This window comes from Anolis sagrei, chromosome 7, assembly GCF_037176765.1.
Source record: "Anolis sagrei isolate rAnoSag1 chromosome 7, rAnoSag1.mat, whole genome shotgun sequence".
NCBI lineage: Eukaryota > Metazoa > Chordata > Lepidosauria > Squamata > Dactyloidae > Anolis > Anolis sagrei.
The window spans coordinates 24416131-24437736 of record NC_090027.1 but is presented as its reverse complement, the minus strand read 5'-3'; the positions used below and the strand labels follow the sequence as shown (position 1 = coordinate 24437736).

The window sequence follows — 21606 nt, the reverse complement described above, 5'->3', positions numbered from 1 at the left end:
CCCTCCTTCCCCCAACCTCACTTTGCAAAAGTTGCAAAACACAGGCTTCACTTTCATTTCTGCTGGAGGGGAGAGGGACCCCAGAAGGGGAGGAGCCTCAGCACAGAAGCCCCGCCCCTCATCGCACTTCATCTACATAAGGGGCGGGACCAGGCAGAGGCCAGTTCCTAAGACCGGTGGAAGGCTGTTGCTGGTAAGTTCCGGAAACTGGATTCTATTCTCAGGATGGGAAGGCAGGTTTTGCAAGTGACCTGGAATGCAAATGAAGTTTTTTAGGGTGCTTCTACACCAGTGGTTCTCAACCTTCCGAATGCCATGACCCCTTAAAATAGTTCCTCATGTTTTGGTGACCCCCAACCATAACATTATTTTCATTGCTACTTCATAACTGTGATTTTGCTATTGTTATGAAGTATAATGTAAATATATGACATGCAGGATGTATTTTCATTCACTGGACCAAACTGGGCACAAATACCTGATATGCCCAAATGTGAACACTGGTGGAGTTTGGGGAAAATAGACCTTGACCTTTGAGAGTTGTAGTTACTGGGATTTATAGTTCACCTACAATTAAAGAGCATCCTGAACTCTACCAATGATGGAATTGAACCAAACTTGGCACACAGAACTCCCATGACCAACAGAAAATGGTAGAAGGGTTTGGTGAACATTGACCTTGAGTTTTGGAGTTGTAGTTCACCTACATCCAGCTACACTCTTGACTCAAACTATGGTTAGCACAAGTAGTCATACCCAAATGTGAACACTGGTGGAGTTTGGGGAAAATAGACCTTGACCTTTCAGAGTTGTCATTACTGGGATTTATAGTTCACCTACAATCAAAGAGCATCCTGAACTCTACCAAGGATGGAAGTGAACCAAATGTGGCACACACAACTCCCGAGACCAACAGAAAATGCTAGAAGGGTTTGGTGGGCATTGGCCTTGACTTTTGGAGTTGTAGTTCACCTACATCCAGAAATCACTGTTTGACTCAAACTATGGTGGATCTGGACCAAACTTAGCACAAGTACTCATTATGCCGGCATGTGAACACTGGTGGAGTTTGGGGGAAATAGATCTTGACCTTTGAGAGTTGTAGTTACTGGGATTTATAGTTCACCTACAAACAAAGAGCATCCTGAACTCTACCAAGGATGGAATTGAACTAAACTTGGCACACAGAACTCCCATGACCAACAGAAAATGCTAGAAGGGTTTGGTGACCATGAGTTTTGGAGTTGTAGTTCACCTACATCCAGAAATCACTGTTTGACTCAAACTATGGTGGATCCGGACCAAACTTAGCATAAGTACTCATTATGCCCAAATGTGAACACTGGTGGAGTTTGGGGAAAATAGACCTTGACCTTTCAGAGTTGTCGTTACTGGGATTTATAGTTCACCTACAATCAAACAGCATCCTGAACTCTACCAAGGATGGAAGTGAAGCAAATGTGGCACACAGAACTCCCACGACCAACAGAAAATGCTAGAAGGGTTTGGTGGGCATTGACCTTGAGTTTTGGAGTTGTAGGGTGGACCAAACTAGACCAAACTTAGCACAAGTACTCACTATGCTGACATGTGAACACTGGTGGAGTTTGGGGAAAATAGACCTTGACCTTTGAGAGTTGTAGGATTTATAGTTCACCTACAATCAAAGAGTATTCAGGAGAAAATGCCTCTAGAACATGGCCATATAGTCCGGAAAAACCTACAACAACCCAGTGATTCCGGCCATGAAAGCCTTCGACAATGCACAGAAAATACCATGTTTTCTGATGGTCTGACGCCCCCTCACAAAACCCCCCCAGGGGTGAAATACGACCTGAATGTAGCAATTGGCCGCTTTGACTAGCATTTAATGGCCTAGCAGTTTTCAAGGACTGGCTGCTTCCTGCCTAGGGGAATTCTTTGTAGGGAAGTGATTAGTTGGCCCTGATTGTTTCTTGTCTGGAATGCCCCTGTTCCTGAGTCAAGGTGGTCCCAGTGGTGGTTGGCACATTGGATGAAGTGCCGAAAGACCTTGGTCTGTACTTAATAATAATAATATTTATTTATTTGACCAGTCATATGGCTATTTCAAAATACAAGACACTTGAGAAGTTTCCGATGTATGATCGAATACAAAAGCAAACAAAGTGGTTTTGTTTGCTGTGTATCAATCTTGTTGTATATCAAATAATAATAATAATAATAATAATAATAATAGATGCAAAGAGTCAGGCACAAGTCAGTCAAGGTGGTCCCAGTGGTGATCGGCACACTGGGTGAAGTGCCTAAAGACCTTGGTCTGCACTTAATAATAATAATAATAATAATAATAATAATAAATGCAAAGAGTCAGGCACAAGTCAGTCAAGGTGGTCCCAGTGGTGATCGGCACACTGGGTGAAGTGCCTAAAGACCTTGGTCTGCACTTAATAATAATAATAATAATAATAATAATTGTTATTATTTATTTATTTCACCAGTCATATGGCTATTTCAAAATACAAGACACTTGGGAAGTTTCCGATGTATGATCGAATATAAAAGCCAGCATAGTGATATTGTTTGTTGTGTACTAATCTTGTTGTGTATCAAATAATAACAATAATAAATCTTTATTTACATGCTATTTTCTCCCACAATGGGGACCCAAAGCAGCTTCTTTCCAACAGGTTAAAAACACAATAGAAAATGAAACAACAGTCAAATGTATGAACATAAAACATTGTTAGAAATCAAGAAAGAACATAAATAGAAATTTAAAGTGGTATACATTATTGGACTGTCCAAACTAGTGGAGTCCCGAGAGTTGTAGTTTTCCAAGTCTTTAGCCTTCCATGGCTGAGTACGGAGCTGTAGTTTGGTGAGGCACCAACACTTGTCAGAGAAGGCTAAGGACCTTGGAAAACTACAACTCCCTGAGGGTCATAAATAAGACATTGTTTTACTGTGTTTTTTGGCAGAGGGAAAAGGAGAAGCATTTCATTCGGGGAAGCCAAAGATGGCCCAGCTTCCGGTGAAGAAAAAACGCCAGCCGCCCGCCAGCCTTCCAGCAAACCTACAGCATTGTGTGCGTTTCCCTGGAGTGGTCCTCTGCCTGGTAGAGAAGAAGATGGGCCTCAGCCGTAAGGCTTTCCTTGTCTCTTTGGCCCAACGCAAGGGCTTCTGCGTGGAGGAGGCCAGCAGGTAAGCAAGAGCCCAGCCGGGTCATGGCGGATATCAGGCAGAGGACGGAGGCGATACCTTTGGAGTCTATCACTCTCAGAATGCTGGGATTGGGGCATTTTGAGAATTGTAGTACAGACAGCAAGTTACGAACAAGATAGGTTCTGTAGGTTGTTCTTAAATTGGATTTGTGTGTAAGTCAGAACAAATGTTAGGAGGATTCCTCCAGGCAGCAACCAACCAAGCCTTGAAACTGCAGATCATTCCAACATTCACACGTACCTCAAGCAGACCTCTTTCCCCCATCCTGGACATTCCACAGATATATAAACCTCATTTACTTAGTTTCCAACAGACTTCACAATCTCTGAGGATGTCTGCCATAGATGTGGGCAAAATGTCAGGAGAGAATGCTTCTGGAACATGGCCATACAGTCCGGAAAACTCACAACAACCCAGTGATTCCAGCCAGAAGGCTGTTAGAGTCAGTGGGCTAAAGCTAGTGTCGTCCTAAGGAGAGTGAGTAGGCTGAAGCCTGTTAGAGTCAGTGGGCCAAAGCTAGTGTCGTCCTAAGGAAAGTGAGTAGGCTGAAGCCTGTTAGTGTCAGTGGGCCAAAGCTAGTGTTGTCCTAAGGAGAGTGAGTAGGCAGAAGGCTGTTAGTGTCAGTGGGCCAAAGCTAGTGTCGTCCTAAGGAGAGTGAGTAGGCAGAAGGCTGTTAGAGTCAGTGGGCCAAATCTAGTGTCGTCCTAAGGAGAGTGAGTAGGCCGAAACCTGTTAGAGTCAGTGGGCCAAAGCTAGTGTCGTCCTAAGGAGAGTGAGTAGGCTGAAGCCTGTTACTGTCAGTGGGCCAAAGCTAGTGTCGTCCTAAGGAGAGTGAGTAGGCTGAAGCCTGTTAGAGTCAGTGGGCCAAAGCTAGTGTCGTCCTAAGGAGAGTGAGTAGGCAGAAGGCTGTTAGAGTCAGTGGGCCAAATCTAGTGTCGTCCTAAGGAGAGTGAGTAGGCTGAAACCTGTTAGAGTCAGTGGGCCAAAGCTAGTGTCGTCTTCAGGAAGTGAGTAGGCCAAAGGCTGTTAGAGTCAGTGGGCCAAAGCTAGTGTCGTCCTCAGGAGAGTGAGAGAGTGAGTAGGCCGAAGGCTGTTAAAGTCAGTGGGCCAAAGCTAGTGTCGTCCTCAGGAGAGTGAGTAGGCCGAAGCCTGTTAGTGTCAGTGGGCCAAAGCCAGTGTCATCCTAAGGAGAGTGAGTAGGCCGAAGCCTGTTAGAGTCAGTGGGCCAACGCTAGTGTCGTGCTAAGCAGAGTGAGTAGGCCGAAGGCTGTTAGAGTCAGTGGGTCAAAGCTAGTGTCGTCCCAAGGAGAGTGAGTAGGCCGAAGGCTGTTAGAGTCAGTGGGCCAAAGCTAGTGTCATCCTGAGGAGAGTGAGTAGGCCGAAGCCTGTTAGTGTCAGTAGGCCCAAGCTAGTGTCGTCCTGAGAAGTGTGAGTAAACCTCTGTGTGAAGCTCATGTTTAGAGTACTCAAGTATAAAGACTACTGTGTGTAAAATGCTACTGTGTGAAGCTCCTGTGTAACTTTGGTATGAGAGGAGGATCTGTGAGAGTGAAGCTGTTTTATCTGCATGAGGAAAAAACCCAGCATGGAAGCAACGAAGGAAGTATAAAGAACTGAATCACAGTGGAATACACGAGACCAAGCATGGTGATTGATGGTGGGCATTCTGTCATCTGCACTTGTGGTCAAGTGATTAGAGTGCAGGACTTGGATTTGGGAAATGAAACTGAGTGTAATGTAATTTCTCTGAGTAAATTTGGGTCAGTCACTGTCACAAGGTTGTCATGAGGAGGAAGTGGGAGGAAGAAAACCACATATCCTATTCTGGGTCCATTGGAAGAAAGACTTCTGATAGAAACATTTTTGGTTACATTTTTGTATATAGTATTTTTTGCTCCATTGCCTAAAGCAGCAAAACAACATTAACAACCCGCTTGAGTCAGAGTTCAACATAATTCAAACACATTCAGTATATAAAACATAAGACTTCTGAAATGAAGTTGACTATAAGAGTCATACTAGAGATCCTAGGGAAGGTATGGGCAAACTTCGGCCCTCCAGGTGTTTTGGACTTCAACTTCCACAATTCCTAACAGCCTAGTGGCTGTTAGGAATTGTGGAAGTTGAAGTCCAAAACACCTGGAGGGCCAAAGTTTGCTCATGCCCATCCTAGAGATTGCTCGAGAGAACATGTATAATCAAACCCATGAATGCTCACATCTGCAAAAATCAAAACCACAAACGTGGAGGGGCAGTTGCATAACGGTCTTTCTCTTGATCTCTTTCACCTCAATGAACAAACGGTGATGCCATCCAGTGAGAGAGTGACCCATGTTGTGTCGGAGAACAACTCGGGCAACGAGGTGATTGAGTGGTTGAAGCGGAAGGGGAGCCCTTTTCTGGATGCTGTCGGACATGGCATAGCGCTGCTAGATCTCAGCTGGTTCACAGAGAGCATGAGCACGGGGCAGCCCGTGGAAATCGAACCCAGACACCGGCTGCAGGTAAGAAAGGAGCCTGTCAGGTGCTTGAAGCAGAGATGGGTACACTTGCTGTAGTGTCTAAAGACCTTGACCTGCACTTAAAAACAATCCCTGCTGACAAAATTACAATCTGTCAGCTGCAAAACGCCACCCTACTCAGATCTATATGCATTGTTCACTGATGCATCACACGGTCTTAGACACTTGGAAAGTGTCTGACATGTGATCAAATACCAACTCCAGCATACTGATTTTGTTTGATGTGTACTACTCTTGTTATGTATAAAATAATAATAATAATAATAATAATAATAATAATAATAATAATATAAAATGTAATTTATTTATTTATTTAGGGTAATTTTACCCTGCCCTTCACAACCCCCTAGGGGGGACTCAGGGTGGCTTCCAACCGGCACAAATTTGATGCATACAATTCAATACAGTAAAATACAAACAACAGTAATTATAAATAACTAGCTGCCCCCTGCCACACGTTGCTGTGGCCCAGTCTGTTGATCTGGAAAATAAAGTAATGAGAAAGTGTTGGTTTCTGATATATATAATTTCTTTATGCTTGTGGGTAAACAGTACATCTTGCTGTTTCTTTGTCAGTGTTGATGTGGAGAGTGTCTGGTTTGCCCACTCTGGAACATGTGACATATAATTGTTCTTCTTTAGGGGTCCCTTTCAAATCTATGATACTATATCTCTCTGTGTGTGAATATCTATCTATCTATCTATCTATCTATCTATCTATCTATCTATCTATATCTATGGCTGGGTGGCTCTTTGTCGGGAGGGCTTTGATTATGTTTTCTTGCCCTGGTGAAGGGAGTTGGATTGGATGGCCTTAAGTATTTTCTATTGGTCATGGGGGTTCTGTATGGGAAGTTTGCCCCAATTCTGTCGTTGGTGGGGTTCAGAATGCTCTTTGATTGTAGGTGAACTGTGAATCCCAGTGACTACAACTCCTAAATGTCAAGGTCTATTTTCCCCAAACTCCATCTGTGTTCGTATTTGGGTTTGTTGAGTATTCGTGCCAAGTTTGGTCCAGATCCATCATTGTTTGAGTCCACAGTGCTCTCTGGATGTAGGGGAACTACAACTCCCAAACTCAAGGTCAATGCCCACCAAACCCTTCTAGTGTTTTCTGTTGGTCATGGGAGTCCTGTATGCCATGTTTGGTTCAATGCCATAATTGGTGGAGTTCAGAATGTTCTTTGATTGTAGGTAAACTATAAATCCCAGCAACTACAATTCCCAAATGACAAAATCATAATTTTTGAGTGATGGTCACTCCTTGTGTTGAGAGATGTTTTATTGCCAAATTTGGTGTGATTTCGTTCATTGGTTTTTTTGTTTTTAAGGAACTCATTATGCACAGAGCATTTATATATATATATAGATATATGTAAGGTTTATAGAACAATTTTTGTCTGATTCTTGAGCGTAAGACACAGAGCAGCCTATAGCTCTTGAAAAACTGTTCCCCTTTCTGTCTTTCTCAGGTGGCTGCCCATGCAAAGGAGCTCGAGGGCCAATGCCAGGTGGCGACCTATGCCTGCCAGCGCCGGACTCCACTGGAGCACAACCATCAAATGCTTACAGTAATTTGTCTAACCTCTGATTCAGTGGGTGAAGTAGGTTGAGGTTGGCAATGGAGTAAAGGGAGGCAAAGAACCAGATGACCAGAGGCTTGGCAATGCTGGCTGGAGGATGCTTTTTGTTGTGGAATGCACACTGTATCTCCCACACTCTTTCAGCCATCATGGCTCATGATCATCTTGGTGATTCTGGGTGATTCTGGAGGTCATAAAACGTAAACAGTCCACGTGTTCCTAAAGACTGCTGGTGGGAGTACCCAGATGTGATATTTCTGATGTTCAAATGTTAAGTGGGCATGGTTGTCGTACGAGCGTTCAACCCTAGGTTGATCAAAACGTCCTTTGAGGATTTATATTTATCTCTTTCCTTCTCTCAGGAAGCTCTGGAAACCCTTGCAGAAGAAGCGCACTTCTGGGGCAGCGAAGGGCGCTGTCTGGCCTTTTCCAGGGCTGCCTCTATGCTCAAGTCTTTACCTTGGACTGTCAGAAAAATTCAGGATTTGAATTCTCTTCCCTGCATCGGAGAGCATTCAAGGAGAGTCATCCAGGTAACAGAAGGATGGGCAACTTGGGATCATATCCACTGCAACTTCTCCCAACCTCCACATTGGCAACCAATTTAAAATAGATCTATTGCCCTTTGTCCATCCCAGAGTAATGCACCCCCTGAGTCATGCATGGGCAAACTTTGGCTCTCGAGGTGTTTGGACTTCAAGTGCCACAATTCCTCACAGCCTCCTGACCCATACCCATGCCTGTATTATCAGGTGCTTTTTGGGGGTATGTGACTTCCCAAGGCCAACCAGTGGGTTTCCGTTTGGGAGATATTATTATTATTATTATTATTATTATTATTATTATTACAACTTTATTTGTACCCCGCTAGCATCTCCAGAAGGACTCGATGCGGCTTACATAGGCCAAGGGCTCAAAACACAACACAACAATACAACACCTAAAGCAAATTAAAAACAGTTAAGCAGATATACACGCAAACACACACATACGAGGGTGGGTCAAAAAGTTTTGCCTCCTGTGTCATAAAAATGTTATGAATGTCCATATAACAGCAGAAGTTGCTACAGATCATAGCCTGAACTGTCCTCTGTTGGGCAAGTGGGCTTATTAACAAAAGACCCTCTCCATAAATGTATAACAGAATAACATATTATCAGCAGCATGGCCCAGCACCAGTAGTCAAAAGTGATAAAAAGAACAAAAACATAGGGACCAATGTTATCACTTCCATAGGAGGCTTTTCTTTGTAGTAAAATAATATGGTTGCATTATTTACAAGAACAAGCTTTCCATAACACAAGTAAAGTTCTTTATACTTCCTTCTTTGCTTCAACACTTTGCAAAAACACTGGGCTTTTTTTCTCATGCAGATTACTTACTTACTTACTTACTTAGGCGATCCCTCGTTGTCTGAGTAAGTTTGTCCTCCAAGTTCGGTGTCCTGGCAGTGAGTACGTAGGTGACTGTGGTCCTGTTCTTGATCTGCATGTTCCCCCGCAGTGAGGGCATTGGTTTCCAGGTAGAAGGCGGTCTCGGTCGGGGTTGGCTTGACATGCCTTCCTCTTGGCATGTTTCTCTCTTTCACCCTCCATTCATGCCTGTTCGAATTCTACACCACTGCTGGTCACAGCTGACCTTCAGTTAGAGTGCTCAAGGGCTAGGGCTTCCCAGTTATTGGTGTCAATGCCACAGTTTTTAAAGTTGGCTTTGAGCCCATCTTTCAATTTCTTTTCCTGTCCTTCAACATTTATTTTTCCATTCTTGAGTTCGGAGTACAGCAACTGCTTTGGAAGATGGTGGTCGGGCATTCAGACAATGTGCCTGGTCCAGTGGAGTTGATGGCGAAGGACCATTGCTTCAATTCAATGATGACTCTTTCTTTTAGCTTCAGATTCACAATTTTGATCAGTCAATCGGAAAATGAAAACACTATATCAGTAGAGTAAGGTTACCTCTATCATATCATACAGAGATAGTCCAGTAGCTGTAGGGGGAAAAATAAGAGTGATGGCGGCATTACTTTTTGTCCACCCTCCTATATTTATTACAAGAGCTGTTTGACTGTTGCTTCAGGGGGAGCCTCCATCTTTGGAGATAAACAGAGATTAGTTCAGGTTTTTTCGGGGGGGCTTTAGCTGTGTATCAAACACTAATGGCAATAGATAAGTTAGCACTATCAGGATGTTTTTTGGGCTGTAGAATCATAGTCATAGAGTTGGAAGAGACCTCATGGGCCATCCAGTCCAACCCCCTGCCAAGAAGCAGGAATATTGCATTCAAAGCAACCCTGACAGATGACCATCCAGCCTCTGTTTAAAAGCTTCCAAAGAAGGAGCCTCCACCACACTCTGGGGCAGAGAGTTCCACAGCCTATGTCAATTGTTTTTTTCTGTCTCGAGCAGGAGGTCTTGGAAGATGGTGAGTCTGCAGAGGTGGAGAGGATCAGACGATCTGAGAGATATCAAACTATGAAGGTGCGGATGGCAAAGCTTGTTGGGCAAGTGGGCTTATTAACAAAAGACCAGCTTTTCTGTTCAGGAGCTAATGCCCAGGAAGACATCAGCCTCATTAACTGAGTTATACCTATAGAGGAAGCGTCGAGGGAATGCTGCTAGGATTGCTTTAGTGTTCAGCCCAGTCTCTGGAAGGGACGCCCTGTGAGCTCAGGCAGATAATGATGGTGTCATAATGACTGGCTTTTGCCCCACAGCTTTTCACAAAGATCTTTGGCGTTGGAGTGAAGACTGCCAGCCGGTGGTATCAGGAAGGGCTGAGGACGCTGGCTGACCTGCAGGCACATCACACGAAGCTCAGCAAGGAGCAGCAGGCTGGTCAGTGATTATCTGCAAGGGAGAGCAATGAGGGGCGGGTTCAAATGCTGAGTAGATAAGAAAATAGCCCTTATCAGAAGCTCTTGAATGTGACTAAAGCAGACATAGGCAAAAGGAAGGTCTTGGCCTCTGGAACCTGACTACTCTTACACAAAAAAGGCATGGCATGAAAAGGGGGGGGGCAGGTTGTAGGGGAGAGGAAAAGCAGGATCTTAGTGAGGGAAGGTTGCTGTAATGACCTGGTTTAAACATGGCTGTAATGCTGTAATGCAGCTGGACATTGTTAGTCTTCTTAGCGCGACCACCTAAAATAGAAACAGCTCAAAGAGAGGAGGGGCCAGCCTTGCTGATCTGTTGGCTGAGCCAAGAGGGCAGTCCTGCCTCCCAGCTTTCTCTCTTCTGCAGCCAGACGGTTACTGGTAGACCACTGGTGCAAAGCATAGGATGGAGGCAGGGGCAGCTCAACCCATTATGCAAAGTAAGCATTTGCAGTATACTTGATTTTGCCCAGGGGTGCTCGTGAGGTGCTCTTGAAGGAAAGTTGACCTTGACATATGCAAGTTGTTACTGGGATGTATAGTTCACCTACAATCAAAGAGCATTCTGAACTCCACCAATGATGGAATTGAACCAAATATGGCACACAGAACTCCCACGACGAACAGAAAATATATATCAGTGATTGGTTGGGGGGGCGCAAAAAGTTGGGGTGGCGCCAAAATACTGTTTGCTTACAGTTGAAAATTACCTAGGGCCGCCTCTGGATAGAGGAGCCAAGTCTGATAGAGTCAGAACCTATGGTGGTCCTGCTTTTTTTCCCCTTGTCCTGGTAGAATGCAGGCTAACAGGGCATGGAGAGGAGAGAATGGGACAGGTAATGGGGTTCCAAGACTGTTCCATCTCCTCCAAACCCCTTGCACTGCCCCTTTTGTCTGGTCAAAAATCAAGCTTCCAGGAGAGTCAATTAACCTATCCAAATGAGAAGATGTGTTTGAAGCATTCCATTCTTAGAACAAACAAAAGACATGGCAAACAAAACAGGAAGTAGACAGAAGTCCACCCCTGCTATTAAAAAATGTGGACAATGGAAATCTCCAGAATGTTTTGGAAATTTGATGATCTTTAGAAAGGGATGACCTTGTTAGAAGTTTTTCTGTCTAGGTAACACAGGGCATCATTCTTGTAATTAACAGTCCAAAGTCTAAACTATCTCTTTGTTTTGAGAGTCTAATAGAGTATCTATAGTCTGTTTCAACTAACTTCTAAAATCATACATCTGTTTCTACTGAAGTCTCTAAGCTGAACTGTTTCTAAAATGGAGTTTGAGTCCTGAACAAGCCCAGTTCTTGTTCAGGACTCACATGGTCTGGAGCCCGTCTTGCCTACCAATACATACATATATAATACTGTAAGCAAATAACTAGTGGAGACTTGAATAAGGTTGCTATTTCCAACAAAAAAGTCTAGTACTTTAGAATGCCAAACAGTTGTGTGAGGGGAAAAGGGATGCAATTAAAACAAAAGCTATAAAAATATTTTATCACTAGCCGTCCTCTGCCACGAGTGGCTGTGGTCCAGCCTGGTGATCTGGAAAATAAAGTAATGAGAAAGTGTTGGCTTCTAATATAAGTAATTTCTTTACGCTTGTATTGTAAACAGTATTTCTTGTTGTTTCTTTGTCAGTGTTTATGTTGAGGGTGTCTGGTTTGCCTGCTCTGGAATATGCAATATATCATTGTCCTTCTTCAGGGGTCCCTTTCAAATCTATACTACAATATCTGTGTGTGAGAGAGAGTCATATCTATCTATATCTATGGCTGGATGGCTCTTTGTCAGGAGGGCTCTGATTACATTTTCTTGCCCTGGTGAAGAGAGTTGGACTGGATGGCCTTAAGTATTTTCTGTTGGTCATGGGGGTTCTGTGTGAGAAATTTGCCCCAATTCTGTCATTTGTGGGATTCAGAATGCTCTTTGATTGTAGGTGAACTATAAATCCCAGTAACTACAAATCCCAAATGCCAAGGTCTATTTTCCCCAAACCCCATCTGTGTTCATATTTTAGCATATGGAATATTTGTGCCAAGTTTGGTCCAGATCCATCATTGTTTGAGTCCACAGTGCTCTCTCAATGTAGGTGAACTACAAATCAAAAACTCAAGGTCAATGCCCACCAAACCCTTCTAGTGTTTTCTGTTGTCATGGGAGTCCTGTATGCCACATTTGGTTCAATGTCATAATTGGTGGAGTTCAGAATGCTCTTTGATTGTAGGTGAAATATAAATCCCAGCAACTACAACTCCCAAATGACAAAATAAAAAAAATTGAGTGAAGGACATACATTGGGTTGTTAGGTGTATGCTGTCCAAATTTGGTGTCAATTGGCCCACTAACCAGTGGGCCAATTGAGTTTTGGATTTGTAGTTCACCTACATCAAGATAGCACTGTGGACTCAAACAATGATGGATCAGGACCAAACTTGGCACAAATATTCCATATGCTCAAACATGAACACAGATGGGGTTCTGTTAATCCCACAAATGAACGTTACATTTTTATTTATATAGATTATTTCTCCAGTTACTTAACCATACATTTTGGCAACCAATTGGATGTCCAGTTATAATCTTGCTGGATTATGCACCCAAATCAAGGCGGAGAGGACCTGACGCCAGCGAAATTACTTTAGCATATGGACAAAATGATTCATGGTAACCTCTCCCATCACTGGCTGTACAGACGCATTAATACAATGGGATTTTGGTATCTGTTGGAGTTTGGTCCCAGGACCCTCCATGGATACCCAAAATCCATACTGCTCAAGTCCCATTATACACAATAGTCTAGTAAAATGACATCCCTTATATAAAATGGCAAAATCGTGGTTTATTTTTTGAATTTTTAAAAATATTTCGAACGGTAAGTGGAAATAACTCTCAACTTGTTCCACTTTTCATGGCAGGTCTACTTTATTATGAGGACCTCAGTACGCCAGTGACGTTCTCAGAGGCGGAGACCATTGGCCAGTTGGTGCGAGAAGTGGTAGAGCAGTGCTTGCCTGGTGCCTCTGTGACTCTGACTGGTGGTTTTAGAAGGTGAGTCCTTTTACTTATTTATTGTGTCAGAAGCAAATTGAGAATACAGTTATGATGCATACAAAAACCACAAAGTTAAAAGCTTGGCATTGTACTAAATTTTCTTTAACCAGAAGCTAGCCATTTGGAATGCCTCTGGTGCCGCTGTAAGAAGGTCCTCCATTGTGCATGTGGCAGGGCTCAGACTGCATTGCAGTAGGTGGCCTGTGGTTTGCTCTTCTCCCCACTCGCATGTTGTGAAGTCCATTTTATTGCCCCATTTCTTAAGGTTGGCTCTGCACCTTGTGATGCCAAAGGGCAGTCTGTTCAATGCCTTCCAAGTTGCCCAGTCTTCTGTGTGCCCAAGAGGGAGTCTCTCATCAGCCACTGATTAAGGTTCTGAGTTTTAACCTGCCACTTTTAGACTCTCGCTTGCTAAGGTATTCCTGCGAATATCTCTGCAGATCTTAGGAAGCTACTTCTTGATTTAAGGCATTGGCTTGCGGCTGATATCCAAACAAAGGATGGATTGGAGATGTCACTGTCTTGGTCCTTTCATTACAGGCTGTTACTTCCTGATGGATGTAAGGTTGTGCAATACCGGCTAAGCAGTGTAATTTCTCCAATTGTGTAAGGCTTGGACATCCCGTGACAATGCGGCATGTCCCATTTAGAGCCACATCCACTGTCTTAAAGTGGTGAGATGTGTTCAACACTGGGCATATGCACTCTGTCAGAAATATTAAAAACTAACTAGGTATTTTTAATTACAAAAATGTGAGTCAAGCACTGAAAGAGTTAAATGAATGCAATGACTGAGCAAAACCTGTAGTTCTATATAAGTAGGTGTGCTTGTAGCTTAGTAGCTGCCAGTCTGAGGTATACCTCAGTGGGAGAAATGTCTCAGTCTGTGAGAATTCCTCACAGTGTGAGGTAGGCCTCTGTCTGTAAGAGAAGCCTCTGTGTGAGATAGGCCTTAATCTATGAGAGGTCTGAATATGATGAAGGCCCGGTGTGAGAAGCTTCTGTGAGAGAAGCCCCAGGTTGAAGGCCTCGTGTGTAAAGCTCGTGTGTGAAGCTCCAGGGTGAAGGTTGAAATATTTTTGTGTTATGGAAACCTTGTTCTTGTAAATCCTTTGTTTAATACTGAACAAAATCTGGCTACCAGTATTAAAAGACTCTAAAATCAGGATAGTAATGAAGAACAACATTCAGAAAAAAGGGGGATTCCAGAACAGGAAACAATCAAGGCCAGCTAACACCTCCCAACAAAGGATTCCCACCAGACAGGAAGCAGCCAGGCTTTGGAGCTGCAAAGCTATTCAGTGCTAATCAAACTGGCCAATTGCAATATTCACACTTGCCTCAAGCATACAAGAGTTCTTTCTCCCACCCTGGACATTCCACAGATATATAAACCTCACTTGCCTAGTTTCCAACTGACTCCTCAACCTCTGAGGATGCCTGCCACAGATGTAGGCGAAACGTCAGAAGAATGCTTCTAGAACATGGTCATACAACCCAAAAAACTAACAGCAACCCAGAGAATTAAATATACGAACTGATGTTTTAAGCAGAACTTGGACTCTATATGGAAAGAGCTTAGTAAAAAGAGAGGAAATTACATTAAACTGAATCAAACCATCTTTATGATTGAACAAATAAAATCATATTTAAAATAAAGGCACTACTGTTCTCAGAGGGAGGGGTGAGAGGGAGGGGGGAAAACAGATAAAGTAGTAGGCAATAGAAAGGCTAAGAATACATGTCAGAGCAGAATGTTAAGAGTAAAGATGTGAAAAAAGTTCTGTCTTTACTCTTTTATTCTGTAATGTGAATGTGTAATGTTATACTCTACTTATATAATCATATAGAGAGAGAGAGAGAGAAAGAGAGAAAGAGAGAGAGAGAGAGAGAGAGAGAGAGAGAGAGAGAGCCCGGTGGCACAACGGGTTAAGCCGCTAAGCTCCTAAACTTGCTGACCGAAAAGTTGGTGGTTTGGATCTGGGGAGCAGGGTGAGCTCCTGCTGTTAGCCCAAGCTTCTGCCAGCCTAGCAGTTTGAAAACATACAAATGTGAGTAGATCAATAGGTACCGCTTCTGTGGGAAGATAACAGCACTCCATGCAGTCTTGCTGGGCACGTGACCTTGGAGGCATCTATGAACAATGCCAGCTCTTCAGCTTAGAAATGGAGATGAGCAACACCCCCAGAGTCAGACACGACAAGACTTAATGACAAGAAAACCTTTCCCTTTTATGTATGTATGTATGTATGTATGTATGTATGTATGTATGTTAATGGCCTTGGATTACCCTACTCTTCCCTTCATCAACAGGGGGAAGCAAAGTGGTCATGATGTGGACTTGCTCCTCACGCACCCCATGGACGGCCAAGAGGTTGGACTGTTGGGCAAAGTCATTGGCCAGATGGACAGGCAGGTAGGAAAAGATCTGGATTTGAGTTGACATGTAAGAAGGTTGGGAAGAAGAATGTTCATTTTGGAAAGGCATGGCATTTTAGAGACCATAACCTTTTGGGAAAACCAGAATCTCCATATTTTTGGAAATATGTTGGTCATGTGAGTTCTGTGTGTTAAGGATGGTTCAATTCATCGTTGGTGGAGTTCAGAATGCTCTTTGATTGTAGGTGGGCATTGACCTTGAGTTTTGGAGTTGTATTTCACCTACATCGAGAGAGCTCTGTGAACTCAAACAGTGATGGATCTGGACCCAAATTTGGCACAAATACTCCATCTGCCCAAATGTGAACATTGGTGGAGTTTGGGGGAAATAGACCTTGACATTTGGGAGTTGTTGTTGCTGGGATTTATAGTTCATCTACAAACAAAAACCATTCAAAACTGCCCCAGCAATAGAATTGAGCCAAACTTCCCATAACAGAACCCCCATGTCTTGAAGGGACTCACTGGCACGATCCTTTCTCCAGCCTTGCACACTCATCCTTGCCCACACATAAGCTGCCCTGCGCTGAGCACGTCTGTTTCCCCCCCCCCCCCCCCGGCTTGGTGCCTTAGAAATAGCCCTTTCCTTGGCTGAGAGGCCAGCTGTGGTGAATATTACCTGGTAGGCTGGAAAGGGAGCCTGGATAACAGTAAGGCAGGCCTCCATTTTGGGAGGGAATGTCAGGGAGGCAGCCATCTTGAGTGAGGATGGTTGGAAGAGGGGAGTTTGGAGACTCCTAGGATTGTTCAGAGCAGTTGGGAGGAGCCAAGTCGGAGGAGGGAAAGAATGTAGCTTCAGTTGAGAGCTGGGAGCTGGGGTGTGAAGGTGTGGAGTTTGAAACGGGGTTTTCAGGGAGAGAGCTAGGAGAGAGATGTCTGTGTTAGACAGTGCTGTGAGCTGATAGGAAAAAGGTCAGACAGCAGTCTGATCTCTTGTGAGAGTTAGCACAAGAGATTGGCTCTCCAGGCTGGGTTGTTAACAGGAAGAACTCTAGGGTAGAGTTAGTTAATAAGCCAGGGGCCTAGATAGGCTAGTCAGACTCATCACTATTCTCTGAAAGAGAGCGAGGGTTTTGATACCAACAGTTAGTTCTGTTTGGTTAGCTCTGTCTGGAACAAAGTAAAGAGAACTGTTCAAGCAACCAATCATACTGAAGTATTTCCGTAACAAGTCACACTTTGTGTACCTCTCAGGAGTGGTTAGTTGTCTGTTTTAAAAATAAATCTTATTCTATTTAATTTTCAACAAAAGTCTCTACTGTACATCATTCCATCGTCAAGCCTTTGTGATAGTTCCAGCATTTTTAACACCCTGTTACTACAGAAAAGCCTCTCAACAAACAGTTGTTTGGGAGCCAGGGATAAGAGCAGTGTTGGAGTGGGAAAAGTTCACATATATATATATATATATATATATATATATATATATATATATATGAAAATCCTAACACACCCTAGGTTGGTGGCAGCTTTAATGCAAAAGAAAGTTTAAAGACAAGCAGTGTTCACTTCACCATAACACGTATCCATAATCTTCTCGCTATCATATTGGAGGCACAGGGGTGGGATTTTCCTTTTTTTTTTTTTTTAGAAGATCCATCCTGCCCAGACATACTATTAATAAGTCTCCAGCCACTCGTCTTTTGTTATACCAGCCAATCACAGTGAAGGAGGATTTGCCATCTGTTTCCAAAAAGGAAGAGAAGCATAGGCAGAGAGATCTTCAGCCTTTTGTGCCAAAAGGGTTCCTAAGACAATCAGAAATATATTTTTCTGATGGTCTTCGGCAACCCCTCTGAAATCCTCTCGCAACCCCCCCCCCCCAGGGATCCCAACCCCCCAAGTTGAGAAACATTGATCAATGTTCCCTTAGAGGAGGCTACCTGTTACAGCTCTGCATGAGTTTCTGTTCTGAGTTTACCAAGGGGTGCTCAGATCAGAGACTTATACAAGAGCCAGGACCAGAAATCTTAACTCCTGCCTACATTATAAATGAAAAGTGTTTTTGAGTGCAAATGTGAGGTATGTTTCAGCCATTCAAAACTCTGTGACCATCTGATGTATTCTAAGCATTTCTGCCCCTGCTCTCATCCTAGGGCTTCTTGCTGTATCACAGCATCCACAGAAGCTCTTTCCAATCCTTTGAAGATGAAGCTCAGGAGATCAGAGACAGCACAACAGCCATGGATCACTTTGAACGATGCTTCTCCATTTTCCGCCTTGGCTGCTTCCCTGGAGGCATTCCTAGAAGTGCTTCTGAAGCCCAGCGACTGAACAATGCAGTACAGGTTTCTGGAACACCTGGTTCCTGGAAAGCTGTAAGGGTGGACTTTGTTGTGACTCCATGCAGTCAGTTTCCCTTTGCTTTGCTTGGCTGGACTGGCTCACGGGTGAGTTTTGCTCACTCTTCTTCTCTGGGGTTGGCTTTTGGGTTTGATATGACCAAAATATTTCCATTTAAATCTTTCTAAAGAGATATAAGTTTATTATTGCTAATTCTGTTGAGCATGTGTTGTCGAAGGCTTTCATGGTCTTTCGTGTTTTGGCAATGCTGCATTTGGTGGTTTCTATGGAAACTTGTCCATGGCTGCATGGAATACGGTAGACTCCTGCAGAGGTGAGAGGATCCCTTTTCTCCTTTGCTGAACAGTTTAACCCGTTGTGCCACCACAGCCCCAAAAGACAGTTAATATCTTATAGAAACTTGGGTCTGACTTCTCCATACATGCTCGGGTTCACCGGAAACTTTCAATGATTGCTTGAGCTTGACTCTCATGTTAGATCCATCTTTTCCCAGAATTTTGAGCGAGACCTCCGCCGTTTCTCAAAGCACGAGAAGAAGATGGTCCTCAACAGCCATGCTCTCTATGACAAAGGAAAGGTATGTGGCTTCTGGGGGAGGAGGACAGGAGGGGAAAGCCTATGGTATGGAGTTGGATTCTTGTTAATGATATACATAAGTGTAAGTTATGTCTTTTGTTTGTTTGCTTGTTAATGCAGAAGTTTATGAGGAACGTTGGGCTGCAGGGAAAGTAACTTGTGTTCCTAGTTTTGCTTTGGTTTTGAACATCTTTTTTCAGAGAACATTTTTGACCGCGGCCTCTGAGGAAGAGATCTTCAAGCATTTGGATTTGGAATATATTCCTCCAGAAGAGAGAAATGCCTGATGCTTGCTTCGAAAAGAAACTTCTTGGCATTCATTGTATTCACTACTTCAAACAAATGGGGAAAAATCAGACCGGTGGCTTCCTTGTACCAACATGGATTGTGTGCACCCCTTTGTGAATTTCTTGGATTCACTTCTTGCAGTCACTAAATAATTTTTTGCACTGATTCCTAAACAAGTGGGTTGAAACAGAGGCTATGGTGTGCAACCTATTCCTCAATGATGTTTGCATTGCTTACAGAAGTAAAAAACAAACAAACAAAAAAAACAAAACACCTTTTCCGCATATCTTCTCTATGTTTTCTGTCTGGATTTTTTTCTGCCTGATGGCTTCCCTTTTTGCTATGATGGCGAAGCCGCTTCAGATGCTGTTGTACATGTTGAAGTAAGCCAGGACAAAGGGGTAAGGCGGGAAGAGAATGGATTTATTTATATATTTATTTATTGTGTCAGAAGCAAGTTGAGGGTACAGTTAACATGCATTTAAAAACACAAAGTTATTTTTAAGAACTTGGCATGATGCTAAAAGTATTTTTCACACATACTGCTGTCGAGCCAGGCCTTGTCCGCCATTCTGTATCTTTGCATTTGGTTTTTTTCTGCCTAAGTGGAGTATCTTGCATTTGTCCCTGTTGAACTTCATTTTGTTAGTTTTGGACCATTTGAAGCTTCCGAACAGTCTTCAAAGGCAACCCCACGTAGAGTGTGTTGCAGTAGTCTATACAGGATGTAACCAGAGCATGGACTACCATGGCCAAGTCTAGCTTCCCAAGGTACGGGCGCAGTTGGATTCCTTCCCAGGTAATCCTCAAAGCTCGGGATGCTTATCTATTCTTAAGGTGAAAAGCACACGCCTGCATTTTAGATGGATTAGGAATCAGCTGGTTTTCCCTGTAATAGGCAGTAAGAACACCTAAAGCTTCAGAGACCTTCTGTTCAACTATTTCAAAGCTCCCTGCTTGATCAGGGGACATGAGGAAAGCCTCCCCGCAGGATAGTAACACATCTGGGCAACCTCATGGCAATGTCTCTGTAGACAGCTGATTCTATCACACCACATGCGACTTGCAGTATGCAACCAACCAAACATACAAATTGACCTTTTCAGGACCAACTATGACAATAATCTCAATCTACATTAAAGACATGTCAGTTGCCAAAGACTGGGTGTATTTATTACTCTGTGAAAATAGAGTTGTTTGATAGCATTCTAACTAACTTGGTTTAATGCTTTGGTGCTTTGAATGCAGTTTTCCTGCTTCTTGGCAGGGGGTTGGACTGGATGGCCCATGAGGTCTCTTCCAACTCTATGATTCTATGAGTCACAGAAGTAGTTTTACTCTGGAATATATTTTTTGGTTTGCTGCAAACATGTTTTATCTCAGTGGCTTTGCAGCTTGCCCTTGCATTGAAATGCCCTGTGTATAACCGCTATCCTGACTTCCTGTCCCTCCCACCTGCCAAGAAGTGCTCTGTCTTGCTCAGAAAGGTGCTAAACTCTATCTGACCCTGCAAGGAAACTTTCACAGCTGGGAGGAATGGGAAGTAAAAACATTCCTGCCTCAGCCAAAGGCACTGAGACGGAAAACTCATTGCTTCCACCCCATTATGTTGAGCTAGGGTTCCCATAAATAATCTATTTGGGATTCAGCGAATGGAATATTTTCAAAGAAGCAGAGGTTTGGGTTGCGGCAGGAGCCAATATGAAATATGTACGAAGATCCTGCTGAGCGAGAGCAGAGGACACTGATTGGATCTGACTGGGCATAGTCCTCAGCGGAGGAGGAGGAACCAGGTTCGAAGCACAGGCCTCGGTTTGACTCACGGAAGCCAGAGTCAAACGACTGAGCGGGTCCGGAGCAGATGTCAATGCAGGCAGGTGGGCTCAGCAGAGTGTAGTGTTTGGCAAAGCAAGAGGCCTGGCAAACCGTGAAGTCTCCCTCAATCCTCCACTCACCTTGCTAGGGTTCCTTGCAATAGATGAAACGGCTGCCATGGACACTTGACTCTCAACTGTCTTCTTCACTTCACTTCACTTTATTTCTTAATTAGTCACTCTCCACCAAGGTGCTCCGAGCAACTTACAATTTAAAATAGCATTTCACAATATAAAAACATTCAACATAAAAACATCCAACGGTGACTACTTGACAAATTAGATCTGATCACTTTACTTAAATGCACAACTAAACAGCCAAGTCTTGCGCGCTTTTACAAAAGGTTGCAACTCCGACATTGCTCTAACATATGGAGGCAATGAGTTCCACAGAATTGGAGCATAGATCGAAAAAGCTCTACGCCTTGTAGCTTCCAGGTGTACCTCCCTCGGGCCTGGTGGTATGTATAGGAGATTTTCCTGGGTGGATCGAGGTGAGCACTGATTGAGAAAAGGAATGAGGCGGTCCCTAAGATATAAAGGTCCTTGGCCATTTTGAGCTCTAAATGTCAGGATCAGTATCTTGTAAGAGATCCGATGTTCTATTGGTAGCCAATGTAGTTGTTGTAAAATCGGTGTAATATGGGATCTTGTAGATCAGTGGTTCTCAACCTGGGGTCCCCAGATGTTTTTGGCCTACAACTCCCAGAAATCCTAGCCAGTTTACCAGCTGTTAGGATTTCTGGGAGTTGAAGGCCAAAAACATCTGGGGACCCCAGGTTGAGAACCACTGTTATAGATGATCCCGCTAGCAGCCTGGCCGCTGCATTTTGGACCATCTAAATCTTCTGGGTTGTTGACTTCGGAAGGCCGGCATATAAGGCGT

The 21606-nt window shown here is 43.6% G+C and overlaps 1 protein-coding gene across 2 annotated transcripts; it reads left to right on the top strand.

The window, feature by feature from the left end:
• Window positions 1–12: 12 nt before the first annotated feature.
• Window positions 13–19931, top strand: POLM (DNA polymerase mu). 2 transcript variants are annotated; one of them, XM_060787429.2, is made up of 12 exons: window positions 15–193; window positions 2961–3183; window positions 5522–5708; window positions 7199–7297; window positions 7672–7842; window positions 9715–9786; window positions 10023–10143; window positions 13104–13236; window positions 15553–15655; window positions 17775–18068; window positions 18476–18559; window positions 18759–19931. In XM_060787429.2, exons 2-12 carry the CDS (start codon window positions 2999–3001, stop codon window positions 18843–18845), a joined length of 1536 nt encoding a protein of 511 aa, XP_060643412.2. In that variant the 5' UTR covers window positions 15–193; window positions 2961–2998; the 3' UTR covers window positions 18846–19931. The 2 variants fall into 2 exon arrangements, with proteins under 2 accessions (XP_067326852.1, XP_060643412.2); XM_067470751.1 differs by lacking the exon at window positions 18759–19931 and having other exon boundaries at window positions 13–193; window positions 18476–18749.
• Window positions 19932–21606: the final 1675 nt, after the last annotated feature.